The following is a 15,541-nucleotide window of genomic DNA, read 5'->3' as shown; positions in this document are numbered from 1 at the left end:
GGGGGGGGGGGGGAGAACTCGCGAAACACGCTTCTTCCTCGTCTGAATCACGCCTCGCGAAATTCTCACGTCGATCGCGACGGCTGGTTATCGTCGCGAATTCCGAACCGGTTTCCCACGGCGATCGGTCGTGAGCCTCGTTTGATTGACACTGCTTATTAAGCGGCCGTTTATCAGCCGGCCGTCTGTCGCGCAAACGATGTTCGTGGAAGAGACCGCTTTCGGCGAAGGGACCGCTTCCATCTCCACCGGGTGTGCTCCTGTGCTCGTTACCGGCTAATCGCTCGGTATGAGAAGCTCGTCGCGTTAATCGCGATTAGCCGTTGAACGGTCGTCGCCGGTGTCCCCCCCAGAAAGTCGCGCGCTTAATCGGCGCATTCGTTTATTTGCCGATTAATTATTGCCTCGGGTGAACCGGTCAGCGAGGAGGCAGGCGGCGGCGGAGAATCCGCACGCGATATGCTCCGAGGATTAACTAACTTTGGAGATTTTGCTCTTATCGGCTAATTATCCGGTTAAGCTGTTAAGAGAGTATGCTCGCGATAAATGTAACAAGGGCCGAACCGGTTCCTCGCCGCGGCCGGTTAATCGCTATTTAATCAACATTCTCGCCATTTATTAACGATTAATTTTTCCTCGTCTTCCGAGAGCGAGCGAGAGAGAGAGAGAGAGAGAGAGCTTCTCGCAGGACAAGAACGACGCGGGGATATGTTCCCGCATTTAACCGCCCCTGAGAAGTTTTACCTTATTGACTAATTGTCGGTTAAGCCGGCTAACGAAATTTCATTATGAGATTCGTAATTGTAACGATCGCCGGCGATGCGCGAAACCGTCCGACGGCTGGGCGAAAATCTCACCGTGACGTATGAAGGAAACGGTGAATGGTGGCTCCATTCTCGCGATTTAACTGCATCGATATCTCGCGTAAAAGTATCGCGAAGCCGCGCCTCTAACATCGCCGCGATAAATTCGTTACCTCCCTTTCTCCCGCGCCCGCTCGCTCTCACTCTCGCCCTCTCCCTGCCTCGGATAAGATACATTTTTATTCCATTTTCGAGCCCGGATAAAATGTTTCCGCGGCGCGTAATATTTCGTACCAGTTGCATTTAGGCTCGATTTAACCGAAATGCGAGCGCGCCTAATGAAGAGTAACTACTGCCCCCTCGCGCGGATACCTTATTTTTGCGCGGCTTCGTTGCTCGAATAAAAGTCCGGACGCCGAACTTGCCGGTAATGACGAGGTAAGTCTCGGAAATGGGAGCCGCTTGCGTCGGAGCGTACACCAGCGGTCGAAAAAGGACAATGCGAGAAAAGCGAGCGTTTCCCGTCATTATTCAGCGTTTAACCACCGTCGTGCGTCAACCGATCTCTGGCACCTTCGCCGTCGTCGTCGACTGACGAGCGCGTAAGAAGCTAAATAACGCAGAGAGCGACGCATGCAGTCACCACAAAATACGGCGCTATTTCTATCGAGATCAGCACTGATTCCGCCACAACGGCAGTTATGTTATCCAAATCGAACACGGTGGCTGTGTGTGTGTGCGCGCACGGAGGGTAAGGTTCGCCGCGTGCTTCGAATTTCGACGAGCAACCGCCAACGTGCGCGCGGAGAGTATCTCTCTCTCTCTCTCTCTCGATCCTCCGAAATAAAATCACTGCGCGTTATCGCCGTTAACGATCCGGATAGAATATCGAGGATCGCGTAACCGCGCGCCGGGTACCTCCGTTGTGCGGTCGCAATTTGCCGTAACTGTTTCTCGGAACGGCAATTTTTTTTTCTCCTCTTTTCCCATTCCTCCTCTTTCTCGCGGATGCACATTTATTAGCGCGACCGTACACGCACGCGCGCGCGCACACGTCGACATGACCGATACACGGAAAAGTGCACATGGAGGTACGGTTCGCGGGCGTAATACCTGCCTTACGACTTCGCCGACTGCGCTGAGACCGACTACAATAAGAATAAGCGGCTCGGCGGGATGATAACTCATGAGAGAAATAAAAAAAGATAGGCCCGGGCGTGATCGCTCCGTTTCCGCGTGCGGGCGCGTCGCTCGTAAACCGACGGACGAAGAGAAATAAACTGCCAAATGACACGACCGCGCGCTGGATTTCTCAGCGCGAGCCCGCACGCATCCGTCGCTATACAGCGAAGTGCTCGCGCATCTGGAAATATAACAGTATCGGCGTCGCTTTCCGAGTCTGATCGTTTGGGGATCCTCAACCCTGAAAATAACACCCCCGGTCTTGACGCTGAGATAACATTATAGGTCTCCCAGGCCTACATCACGAAAAAAAAAAAAAATATAGAAATCACGGTGTTTTGCATTTTTTTAATTACTTACACTTATTATTAAGTTTATTATTTTTTTTTATTACATTTATTAAGTTTATTGCCGATTTTTATTTATCGTCTTTATAGACCGGGATTGTGGGCAAGAAACCAATTATCTCATTGGATCAGACCGGTTATATATGACACATGGACACAACTTTTTCTTCTGATTGATAGAGGAATAGCAATGGCGAATAGCGTTTCGCACGAAACGTAGAGAAGATACGAGGAATGAAAACGCGTGTAGACTTTGTAGTTGTAAAGCCCATTCTGCAATAGCTTATGCGGTAAGACGTAATCGGTAAGCTAATTGGCCAATTGGATTCTTACGGTTCAAGAATAATCGACTGTGATTGGTCAATTTGCTAACTGTTTACGTCTTACTGCATACTCTTACGGCTATGGTGGAAGAATGGGCTTAACATGTTACTGTCAGGGTTAACACGTCGATTGCCGCAGTAACATCAGGGGACTCTGACTTCGTTACAAAATCAATATGTTATTCTCACATGTCAACTAATTACATATTACTTATTCAGCAAAATTTACAAGAAAGACCTATGCGATTGAACCCGTAGTTGATATATGGAACAGAGAGAGATTCTTCTCGCGGAGGCTACAAGGTGACTCATATTCGGCACAGTTAGTGTGTTAAACGTTCCGACTTCGTTCTGCCGACTTTCTTCGCTCCTCACGGATCACATCTCGAGCGCGTTCGCAGGCTGATTAATCTCGAAACGAAATTGCCTTCGATAAGGTCCACACAGCCATCGCGTATTCTCTCTCTCTCGCACGTCGTGGGCCGATATAAATGGCCTCCCGACGCCCACTCGGGGTGCCGTTCTCAATCGCGGCAACCAGATCGATCATTCGCCGCGACTGGCCGCGATCCCGTGCGATAATTAATATCCGGACGTCGCGATTTACGCGACGCGCAGATAACAATCGTGGCGGCGCGGTGCGAGCGGAGGAGGACAAAGCGAGCGAGAGAGAGAGAGAACCTCGAAGAAGGGCCCGCCGGCGCGCGAGTCCTGGACGCGTGCCTTTATTAAACATCGCGTTTAAGTGACTCCGGTAACGGAGAGTGAGGCGCATCATCGGCGCTAACGAGCGGCCACGACAGCGTTCTAACGAGGCGCTCGCCGCCCACGCGGGTTTTCAGGCATCGCACGACGGCGACGGCGACGTCGTGGCGACGACTCCCACGGTGTGTGTCTGTGTGTATACGAAGCAGCAGCATCGGCGCGGCGCCGAGCCATTTCCACGAAAGCCAATACCCGTTGTGTGACAAAACTGTAAATTGAATATCGATCGCAGCACGCGAGGCCCGTAACGTTACACGTTCGGTACGTTTCGGTGCCATGTCGCCGGCCGTTATAAGCCTCCCGCCTCGATAATGAGTTCCGGCGACTCGGTAACGCGAGGACGAACGGAATCGTCGAGCGGGTGTCAATCGAGCGGAATAATGACACGTTGCGAGACGGAAAATATCTTGTGTGCGCGTCGTAACGACACGTACAAAGCGATCTAACTGTGAGTAAGAAGTCGTAGTGGAATTAATTTCTTTTCCTCCGTCTGAATGATTTTTAGCATTGGAATCGTCGCTAATGCCTCTGTTTACGGAGATCGCGGTATGCCGATCGTGCTGATCTCGATCCAGATTCTTTCAACTTCGCCGACATTCCGCATAATCCGCGGACGGTTCTCGCAACGAACAGATATGAAGAGGAGAGAAAAAGAGGAGAGGATATTCGCGTGCGTATGTCCCATTCGCGATTCGCGCGAAACGTCAGGGTGCGCGGGGCTATTTCGATTTTCAAGACGACACGTCAGAAGGAAAATCGCGGCGAAGGTAACGAAATCGATGGCGCGAAAAAGAAGAGTAACTGTCGGATGGAACGGAGGCTTTCAAAATTCGAAATTGTGACTAACGCAGTAAAAAGAATTGAGCATGTTTCCGAAATTATGCGTGATGGAAATTCTCATATTGTGCTCTGGAATAATACAAGCGCGTTCATTTTGTACTTATATAAAAATGTGGACGTGAATATATAATACTTCCCTCCCAGTTTTGTCACGCTACACATCGCGAGAGAAGTGACGCAATTCGCGCCGTAAATCACGCTTCGTATGGGCACACAAGCGGATCGAGAGTCACGGGTGACGATCGACCTCGATCGATCGGTCGTCGAAGGTTACAAAACTCGTCGTCGCGCGAAATAAAAAGTTTGCGCGCGTATGTAACATAAACACGCGGCCCGCAATTTCATACAAAATTGCCACTTATTACGACGCTGTTACGACAGTCCGCAGAACAGTCGTACTTTTCAATTAGCCAACTACGTCGCGTTTTTGTCGCGCGGCAAAACGCGTCGATCCACGCACGAAGCGATGGCGTCGCGAGGGAGGTGCACGCGCGACTCCTTTTGCTTTCGAGCAACACGCGACAATCCCCCGACGAGCTGGTGTCACGAGTTACAATTTTGGCCGCGTAGTAGCACGCAGTTTGCGGTCTCGGACTCCACCGCTCTCGGATGGGCTGATAACAATCACAGTCGAGAATAATCGACGCCATTAACGATTCGGTGCATTAATTAAAATCGCCGACCAGCGCACGGGTATCGCTTACCCCGCGCGCATTATCGGCATTTCACTACCGAGTGATTTAATAGCCGATTGTTATTTTAAAATAATCGTTATTGTTCGGGGAGACCTATCGGTCGATAGAGAGAACATTGTTACGCTTGAAAAATATTAATTTCTCAAAGGAGGACCTCGTTTCTATCCTGTCGCATTCTTTTCTCCCGAAGTTTCGCAATTTTGATTGATCTTCTTGCGCTCCCTTTCCTTCCCCCTTTTCATTGCTACATTCACCGTCAATGTATCACCGGTGACATATTTATGCCGTGTGAAGCAAATACAAAAAAATTTCTCTGCGGATTCTAATTCGCGAACGTTATTTCGGTTCTTCGAGGAAGATCAAGTTTTAGCGTGTTCGCGCACATTGATAAAAATTATAATTATTTTCGGCGCCAACGATACCCTTTTCTCGGTTTTAATTGCAAAAATAATACCGGCGATATATTGTCGTGATTGATATAACGATTTCTTTGTTAAAACCGAGGAAAGGTATTATTGGCGCCGGAAATAACTATAATTTTCCGTCGGCGCGGCAGCTGCAGATAGATTTCGCGGCTCTGAATTTGCGTCGGGCGGTCGACGATTTAATCCAACGGCGTGCGCATCTTCAAAACGATCTATAAATACGCGTCAACGTTTCCGATTTACCCGGGAGTTTCCGATAGTCTAGATTCGGTCGCAAGACCGGTAATCCCCGCCGGCGAGAGACAACGGCTGCGCGATTATCACGGTCCAGTTGGTAAGATCAAATCGCGAATGATCAAACACGTGTCACTCACCGTGCATATCGTTGGCGTCTGTCCATGGACTTTGTTGCTGTTGGAAGGTGGCTCCGGTCCCTTCGCCACGTCCAGATGCGTCCGAGACGGCAGAGGCGACGACGTAGTAACGTTGCTCGAATTTGGAACGTGACTCGTCGGCAACGGCCCGCCGAGCGGTAGGTCCGGCCGGAAAAACCACGTGGGCCACTGCAACAAGCGGGAGATCGATATGATAAAAATTCTCGCAAATCTGACTGCAGAAATTGTGAAAACAGATATTATTCGTGTATCTTCCTTTTTATTATCTTAATCATTCTTGAGGTATTATTAATGATTTCATTTGAAATATTCTGAATTAGTTCGGACCCTCGATACGTCCGCCTGTTAGCCTTCTGCTCCGGGCGCTAAATTGTAACGTGATTCATAGCAAAAAGCGATCGCCAGCATTATCGAATGCCGCAATTCCTGGGATTTAAGCGTTATCGCTGCTTTTAGCAGCGCGGGGAACGTATTTTGTCAGAAATTACGTTACATTTTATTGCTTAGGGCAAAAAGTTAAAAGCTTACTACACCTGTTGCGGATACGGACTTGTTAATATTTCGTTATACTCGAAACCTCCGCCTCTCGAATTTGTTACTACGAACTATGTCAAATATGATACATGATTGAACGTATATACGTACATATATACAATACTTCTACTATGCGGGACACGTGATAGCGATTTGCAGTAAATCTTCCACTGGCCAAAATCAGTGAAGTAAAACACGGAAGGATTGAATGGAAATATTTCCACTAAAAGTCAATGAAGATCCACCGATTATCGGTTACACAAATTGTCTTACTGATTCAATCACTGATTCCATTTAAGAGAGAGAAAGGGAGAGAGTACGTGATCTAATGAAAACAGCGCGTCTCCGCATTCGATCGATCTGACGGGGATTTCACCGTCCCACGGGTTTCGCACTTCTTCAATTCAGTCGGGACATTAGATTCCTCCGTGATCGGCTCGGAAGCGCTCGGATGGAGAGGTTAATAAGCGGGCTCATCCTCCCCGCCGCTGTTAGTTGGCGATGCGTGCACGGGCCGGGCTGTAAGGGCCCTCCGTCGTTTCGGCGGATAAAGGTCTCACTGTGAACGGGGCATTGGAGTGTCGCGCCGCCGCTGAATACGGGCAGCTCTCTCTAAGATAGATGACATAAGCCCCTGACCGTGTAAGAAGCGCGCACTGGCCGAGCGCGAGGCCGTCGCGCGTGTGGTCCATTGAAAGTGTTTCTTGCAACCGGCCCGCGCTGCTGGAAGAGAGAGAAAAGGGAGCCTCTCTCGTCGCTCTTACGGCGCGTCCCGTTCACCGCGGTACGTAAGGACTTTTTGATCGTCCTCTCGTGTCGAGGGGGAGAGCCCCCTCGAGAGGCCGCGACACGAATTCCACGCGATTAATAGCGGGCCGCGTGCGCGATTCGACCCGCCGGTGGCTCCGTAAAAACAGCCGCGCGCTACCAGACTTATCACTCATCGTCGTCGTGGCGCCGCGGATTTTCCCAGCCGTTGTTGCCCGCGGAACCGTCGATCGTCTCGCGAAGACACGGGGGGATCTCGGAGCTGCCGTGAGCGCACGCGCAGATCTCTCATCGCGCGCCGTGATATAAATATTTGAAACGCCGCGAGATTCGATTTACGCCGAGCTACGAACCGAATTACGAGTTAGCGCCGAGATAGCGCGCGCCCGCGCGCCAGTTGATACAGCGTTTCCCTCCGAGATCGCATCAAACTTCCGTTTATAACGTGGAAAATCTTACGTCACGCTTGGTTGCCGTAACGTACACAAGCGCGCGCGCACCACACACGTGCGAGTACACGTGCACGCATGCGCATATATATATATATGTATGTCATACACGTACACGGCGTGTGTTTTAGTTATTTTCGTGCCCGAAGCATCAGCACCATCAGCCACTATTGGTCACGACGCAGTGTGGAAAGTCAGTAACCGGCGGGTGGGACACGGGGCGGAGGAGAAGGGTGGAACGATTTCAGGGTGGTCTGGCGAATGTCTCTTGTCGTTGGCTCGCGGGAGTTAACGCCAAAACCGAAATAACAAACTCCTAAAGCCTGTGAGTTAACGCGCTACTTCTCGCCGAGGTTCCGACGCCCGTGATATTTTCTGTTTATCGTAACGGAAGTCCGCGCCGCGGGAAATGGTCCGACACCGGCACGGATCTCCCGAATTCACGCGGTGACGTGTCGGCTCACCGACGCTCGCGAAATGATATCTCGTCACACGGAGCTCGTCGATCGCCGATACGTGAGGAGAAATATTTTTACGAGTGCTTGGAAAATCAACAGATCTGAACGAAAAGTTCCGCACCAATTACTCTCCTGAGCGGAGACGTAAACATACCGTCGGGCTCAAAGTCACGATTATTTATGGTACAATTACAGCAAGATGACACAAATGCTACATAGCATACCAATCTTACGGTATCGAAATATTTTACGGAAAATATGAGTTTAAACAAACGTTTTCTTCACCTTAGAAGCGAAATGCTTCCTTCGAGCCAGACATTTTTTATCTCCGTAATTTTTTTCTGAATTATTATTTTACCGACTTTGCGAGGCGACTTACCGTAATTTACCGAGCAACTCACGACCAGATCGGATGATTTTCGTCTCTACTCTCAACAGACGCGTTGGTTCAAGAATCAACGAGAAATCTTGCTTCGAGGAATTAATTGTCCGGTGACATTTTTATACGTTAAAAAGGGAGAGAAGCAGCAGACGAACGCTGACGCTGGCTTTCACTCGAAGAGAAAGGTCACATTTGCCGTGAGAATTGTGACCGGGAGAGCGCGACTGTACACGAAACGGCTTTCCGGGGGAACCACACGAACGTTAAAAGCTCGAGATGTATTTGATCTATCTCGAGCGCGCGCACGGAGATGCGAAGTATTATCACCGTTTTTTCTCCCCCGCGCCAGCATGGGAATTAGCGTCGGTATTCGGGCGCGAGCAAGCCGCGTGTAATATCGGACGAACTATTTTTATACGAGCCACGGAGGGATGGCTCTCGAAAAACGCGCGGCGCGGTATTCTCCAAATTCCACGCTGGCGAATCATCGTCCTGGCCGGCTCCACGAGCGCTATAACGTACACGCGTGCCCGCCCCGAATATTCCGATTTCGGACGAGAGTATCGGATAAAAAATTTCGTCGTCGCGGGAGTTACTATGGGCGAGCGCGTTAAAATAAACATTAAAGATATTTCCAGGAGAAATCGCGGCGCGTCAACTGCACGTATTCGCTCGTATCATTCGATATATTTAAATTCTGCGTATTTCAACATCCCAACGAATATCTCTTCTTTCGGACGTGGAGCAAATATAAAGATCACCTGGCGTGCCTCGGAAATAGATGATAAATATTTCAGCGGCGTATTCTCACTTTCCCCATCTCTTCGTCGTGTTTTTCGAAATTTCTCCAACACCGCGCCGCGCTCGTTTTTTCCCCCCGCACGGGGAGAACGGTGTATCGACGGTATTACGGCAAAAAGACACGTTCCGTGAGGGGCAAAGAATTACGGCTGTCCTATGAAAGTGTCTACGGGACATGCATGCGATCGCGGCTTGATTGCACCGAGGCCTGCGAGGACGGTTGCGCGCGTTTTGTGCGAGAACGGAAAAGTCCCGGAGTCACGAAATGTCACACGTTCGATCCGTGACAAGGAGCGTGACTTCTCGGGTCGACTCTCTCTCTAATCGCCAGGAATTCCTCGCGACTCGAGGAAGAAACGCGCGCATCCCCCGTGGCAAAAAGCCGGGATTCCTCGGCCGCATTTTTCCATCCGCCGGTGCAACGCAGTCGACTTTTGCGGAGGATATTCCGCGACACCGAGGAAAATCAATCAACGGCATCGCGTCGATCGCATTGTCGTTTCGCGCTTCGATATCCGAGAAAAAAAGAACACATCGAAGTTGCAGACACTATTAATGCTGTCACGTTAAATATACAGAGAAAAAGCGGTTGAGTCGACAACATCGGCGGTCCTCGTTGGAATGGAGTTTTATCGTGTCCTGAACGAATTACGCGTTGCCGATCGAATCGCAGTCGCCGAATCGATTGATAATTCGTTGTAGCTACGCCCGGTCGGAACCCGGTTGGAAGATTCGCCCGTCGCGGGCGAATTTGCGGCTGGAGACGCCGCGGAAGTCTAATATCTCATTTCTAATTCAATTCCGCGCAAACGAAGTTTCTGCGGTCGCGGATGACGCCTCCGCTCGCGTACCGCTAAATCGGCCGAAAGAAACGAGACGGCGCACGTAAACTCGCACGCGCGCATCTTCTCCTGTCACCGGGATCACGAACCAACCGTTTGGTAAACCACGGAAAAAATCCAGGATGACTTTAATATATATTTCCCGTGGATGTCTCGCTCCCTCGCTTTCTCTTCATCTTCGTGGCGCGTCGTCACGCGAGTTAGTACTGATACAACTGTTCGAACATTTTTCGCGACGCAATTGCAACAACGGTTTTCTTTTACTGTATACTCGCGCGCATTTTCTACAATTCCGTTTGTTTTCGTCGTATCCTCGCGTATTTGAAACGGGACCCTCTCGTGCGCGGCAATTTGTCGGGATTTCACGCGAGAGTCGCTTTGCAATTTTCCGCGGTGCGCCGGCGAGTGACATTATTCGCGTTGCGTTCGAGACCGCGAAATTTCCGACGCGCCGCCGCTTCCCGCGTACGAGATGACGAAGTGAGGACGGCCCGATGAAATAAACCGAATCGCTTTATTAACGAACGGCGCGTAAGAAGAAGCCGTCTCACGCGCGCGACCGCCCCGTTGACGAATGTGACGACAATAACGACGACGACGAAGTTAACGGTCGTCGTGCATGTGATTGCCAGCGTCGTTAAAATACGCCGCCGGGAGTGACTGAATAACGAATTAACGCTTTCCTGAAATCCTCCGTCGCCGAGGTCGACCTCTGTGCCCGCTAATGGAACGTCTACGTTGAATTACGGGACGCGCTTCAGCGTTCCGATCAAATTCTCGCGTCGGGGAGGGGGGATTCCTCGGGAAATTACCGAACACCTGATACTTCGTATTCAGACGTTGTAACGTATTTTACAGCGATTCCGGAGGAAACAAGTAATTACCGTAAAGTTTCCTCTCTCCCATTTCGCAAATACGGTAAGCTTCGATATATCGAGCGGCCGGATGCGCAGCGTGACGCAGCGCGCGGCCCCGAGGAGATCTTAGCGCCATACTCGATACTTTGAAGCGGTTTGCACGGAGGATAAGTGAAAATTACGGTCGTCTCCCCCTCAGGCCGGGGGTGTTATCCCCCCGCTATGCCGGTCGCCGCTAGTGGGCGAATGACGTGCCGTTCTATCGTTACGGCGACGCCGGCCCGTTTCGGACGCACCCGCGGAGGGGCCTAATCACGCGTTTCACCGAACATTACACTTACGTCAGCTCGCAATCTCGCGGGGCGGGTATCAATTTCGCGGGCGACACGCTACCGCGAGCGCGCCGCGGGATAACCCGTGCCGTAAAAGCGCCGGGGAGTTCAGGCTCGTGTTCGACCTATGCAAATCCCACGGCCGTATGTATTTATGCGCGCTCATCCTCCGGCGCGCGCCGATCGATTCCTCTCCGGGCGTCGGCGATATCTCTTACGGCGACGACGAGCGTCGTCCGTTTTAATTCACGCCAATTTCAACTTACTTTTCGCGGGGAGAGTCAATTTGCCGGCGCGGTGTAAATCTGTCAATTACCACCGGGCGGCAAAAGCGATTCGTTAAGAGTACGCTGGAAAAAAAAAAGTGCCGCAACTCGAGTTATTTACTTGATCCGTGTGAAATGATGAACTCCAATCATTTCTAGGAAATATTTACATTCACCGGACGGGGAAGCCGGGATGTAAAACTCCCGAAATTTAAATTAACGAAACTGTTATTTGATTTATGAGAAAAATAGGTAATTACGTTCGCTTGACTTTAGCATCTGTTTTTCCTCGTCTAGTCGCTATTTATGGATATATTTTGCTGTAAAAGCAAATTAATAAATACAGTATTTGGTTCAGCGAATTAAAGACTAGTTCGCTCAGCCAAACTTTTCGAACCCCGGCAACAAAACTGTTTCGGCTTTAGTTGCGAGTAATTCGTTAAATAGGATATGCCAAACTAAACTGTTGTCGCTGTTCTAACGAATGTGTCAACGATGGTCTCGCTACAACAGCAAAATTACTTTTCTCCGTGTACACGTAACGCGGAGAATACAACAAGGGATTCCGAGAGTTGTTCGCGAAAGAAACTGGACTTACTTTCTGAGTATCCTCAAGTGAAATCTCACTCGAAACGAGTGAAAATTCTCACCAAGGTGAAAGTACTTCCACTCGGAATCGTAAGAGTGAACATTTCGTTCATGCTCAGAGCGAATAATTCTAACTCCGTGCGAGTGAATCCGCGTCTGTGACGGTGAAAAATACCTCAGAGATATCCGCCCCCTCCCTCCGATCTCGAGAGGAAATATTCACTCGGCCCGAGTGACTCGGCTGTCACTCCGCTTTTCGGATGGAACCTTCACACCGAGAAGGAACTTAAAGAGTACACGTTCCCCGGTGCACCGAAGGGGGGAAAAGGTTCGAAAACTTCAGCCTGCGCGCACGAAAAGTGGAATGCCTTAATCGGCGGTAACCGCTTGGTCGGCCGCGCGCTCACGACGACAAGAAGACGACGAAAGAGGTCCGAAAGTCTGCAATTAGACCGGCGCACGTAGTGGCGCGGCGCGTCACGCTCGCGGCACGCGCCTTTAACGAGCCCGGGCTTTAACTTGACAATCCGCGCCGACGTCCGTTCATTTAATTAGCGCGACGATTGTCGCTTAAACGCGCAGTTCCCGTGCCGGCGCCGGCGACGCGGGGAAAAACGCGGCGCGCTAAACGGCCGGCTAACTGCTCTAATCTGATGTTGCCCTGCTCAGACGGTGTGACATCGGCGTGTCATGTCACAGTCTCGTGACTCCGCCGGGCGACATCCGCACGACGACAACGACCAGGCCAACGGGGAATCGGCCTGCTCGCGCAATCCGCGCATCAAAGCCCCCAGCGCGTGCGACACGCTATGTGCCGCCCACTTCGTGTCCCGTAATTGCCAGCGACAAAACGATCGGCGCTCGGGGTGCTCGCGAGAGAGCGCCATAACGTGACGACAAAACGCGTTCCGTCATGCCACCGGCGGAGATAGACGGAGAGAGAGAGAGGAAAAAGAGGCGGAATAGAAAGAGAAGGGGAGGGTGGAGAGATAGAAAGGGAGAGAGCGGGTCGCGTCACGCTGACGAATTAAACGCGCGGGGCGACGACAGTCGAGAGAGAGAGAGACGCGCGATCGCGGAATTCCGCGCGTCACGTTCCATTACGCTCGCCGAGGCCGAGGACAATTTACGTCCGGCAAACGCCGTCATCCCGCGCGCTTCTCTCCTCGGTTCTCGCTCGCGGCGCTCCGTCCAGACGGAGTCGTTCCTTCGTTACCGCGACGCTCTTATCGCGTTCCCCTCTGCCGTTAATCGTACCCCCCGTCGCGTTTGCCCGTCCTGGCGAGACGAACGTTCAATTCCGAGGAAGCTCTGATTAAGAAGTATCCGCGTGTAGATCGCGCGCCGCAACGTCGAACGCGAGTCTCGCCGGTTTTCGACGGACATCCACGCTCGTCAGCTCGCGTAATTGGCTTTATTAACTGCGCGTCCCCGGATACGCCGCGGCTACCTAATGACTCCCTAAATATACAGTCGGCTGCATTTGCACGCGGACGTGTTAAAATAGCGATTAGCGCGTCTCCGCTGCGACGACGGATTTCACTCGATAAATGCCGCGACACACAGCCGTCCCGACACATCAATTCATCTCGCGCGCTTAAATGGAATCGACGGTTACGCCACCAACATATCCGCGAATCCGTGTTCGCGCGCGAGTGAGCGAGCGAGCGAACGTGCGGGCGCGCGCTATCGTTCCGCGGGAAAAACGCGCGGAAAATAGACAGGTTGACGTTCGTCTCGACGCGAAACATTGTAATTACTGTCGGCCGCTCTCGGGGAGGCGCGAGGAAATTCTTAGCGCCTGCTGCCGCGCGAACGCAAAGTACTCGCGTCGTTTCTCTCTCTCTCTTTCTCCCGCTGTCTGCACACGCGGTGAGTCACGTTCACCGCGTGGAAAAATATGCTCGCGCGCTTTCGCGAAAAAGATTCGATCGATCGAGCGAGCGGTCGGCCGGTCGATCGATCTCGCGTACACGAGTAACAGGAATGAAAACGTGTTAACGGCGTTTCTGCAACCGCGATTACGTCTTACGCCGATTATTAATCGAGCGATCGAGACGCTCTCCGAGAGAACTTCCGCGCATTTTCCTCTCACACCGATGGCTCGCATATTTATACACGCGCGCGTGAGTCGCGATTATCCCCCTTTTTCGCCGCATCTCTCACTTTTATTCTCCAGTCTCTCCCTCTTTCCCGTTCACTTTCTCAGAATGACGCAGAAGTTATTGAATCGCGCTTGTTTATTATTACGCTCGGCTTCCTATTTCTTTTTCTTATCGTGAGTCGTTCGCGCGAGTCGCGCCGTCGTAAATTCTCTCTCTGGGGGAAATTTTCTCGGATCCCAGAATGCAACCGATCATTTGCTTCGTCCTTCTTCCTAATCAAACAACAATGAATATTCTCTCTCTCTCTCTCTCTCTCTGCCATTGAGAACCGACTCTCTAAATCTAACACGGGGTTCGCCGATAAATTATTCTCGATAGCGATTATACATATCGAATGTGTGCGTTAAACTAAGAAAACGCACGTCGGACGGTGCGCCGCCCGACGCAACCGCACTATACGCGTAATTGCAGCTCGCCATTTTTCCGATGAAAAGGAGGGACCGTGAGGACTGACTCCTGTCGACGACCTATCGACTCGAAGGTGTACTGCACCGCGTATCGTCCCCTCGGCCGTCACGTGGACGATGTCTTAAATAAGAAATGCCGCAGCGAGGCGAAGCGTCTTTAACAGCGATTCGCGACGGAGAAAATCATCGACGTTTCTCCTCTCTCTCTCTCGCTCTCCTTCCTCGCGCGCATCAGCCGCGTTTTTATTTGCTATTTCAGTATACGCTCGCAGCGCGTACTACGCATGTCGCACGAGGCCGTTCTAAGCGATCCGGAAGAAACCGCAGGTACTCATTTGCGTCGTAGCAGACGCAATGTCGGGGGAAACGGGCGATATGGCGCCGCCAAAGCGTTGCTCCGTTACATGGTTGTGAATTTAACATTCGCATGGAACTAATAAATATGTAAAACGCCGGGTATAATGGTTAGTTTATGTTATATGTTTATTTCACATTGTATTTTGTATCTTGTGTATTGTAAGAGTTTCAGTCTTTTTTCTGTTCAAGCACTAAGATCGACGCTAAATTATAAAAGAAAAAAAAATCACCTAATTAACATTCGATGTGGCTCGAAATAATATTCGAAGCCTCGGCTCTTCGACTTTGAATCTTCGAACTTCGTCGTCAAATGTCGAATCATATCGAAGCTTCAAACGTGTTGAATAGTACCACTACTCCCCAACATTCAATTCTGGTTAATTTCTATTTTGTTTTTTTTTTCCGAAGTTAAAGGTGCCGGATTACAGAGGGAGTGGTAAACTCGTCGCCCTATTCGTGCCGGTTTCGCGACGTTGGAAAGCGCCGTGCGACACCGGGAGAGAACGGACGCGCGCTCGCGCGGGATAAATTCGCGAAAGGATCGGCGACTGTGAGCGCTC

The 15,541-nt window shown here is 51.0% G+C and overlaps 1 protein-coding gene across 1 annotated transcript in view; it reads right to left on the bottom strand.

Moving 5' to 3' along the window:
* Positions 1–15,541, bottom strand: part of LOC106748885 — a 194,607-nt gene that overhangs the window by 162,824 nt on the left and 16,242 nt on the right. Inside the window, exon 2 of the mRNA XM_014627801.1 lies at positions 5,755–5,943. Coding sequence (XP_014483287.1) covers positions 5,755–5,943 — 189 coding nt within the window. The remainder of the gene's footprint in view (positions 1–5,754; positions 5,944–15,541) is intronic.

This window comes from Dinoponera quadriceps, unplaced genomic scaffold, assembly GCF_001313825.1.
Source record: "Dinoponera quadriceps isolate SergipeBrazil2010 unplaced genomic scaffold, ASM131382v1 scaffold3271, whole genome shotgun sequence".
NCBI classification, from domain to species: Eukaryota; Metazoa; Arthropoda; class Insecta; order Hymenoptera; family Formicidae; genus Dinoponera; species Dinoponera quadriceps.
Note: the sequence above shows the minus strand (reverse complement) of the source record. Positions and strands in the feature narration are given on the sequence as shown.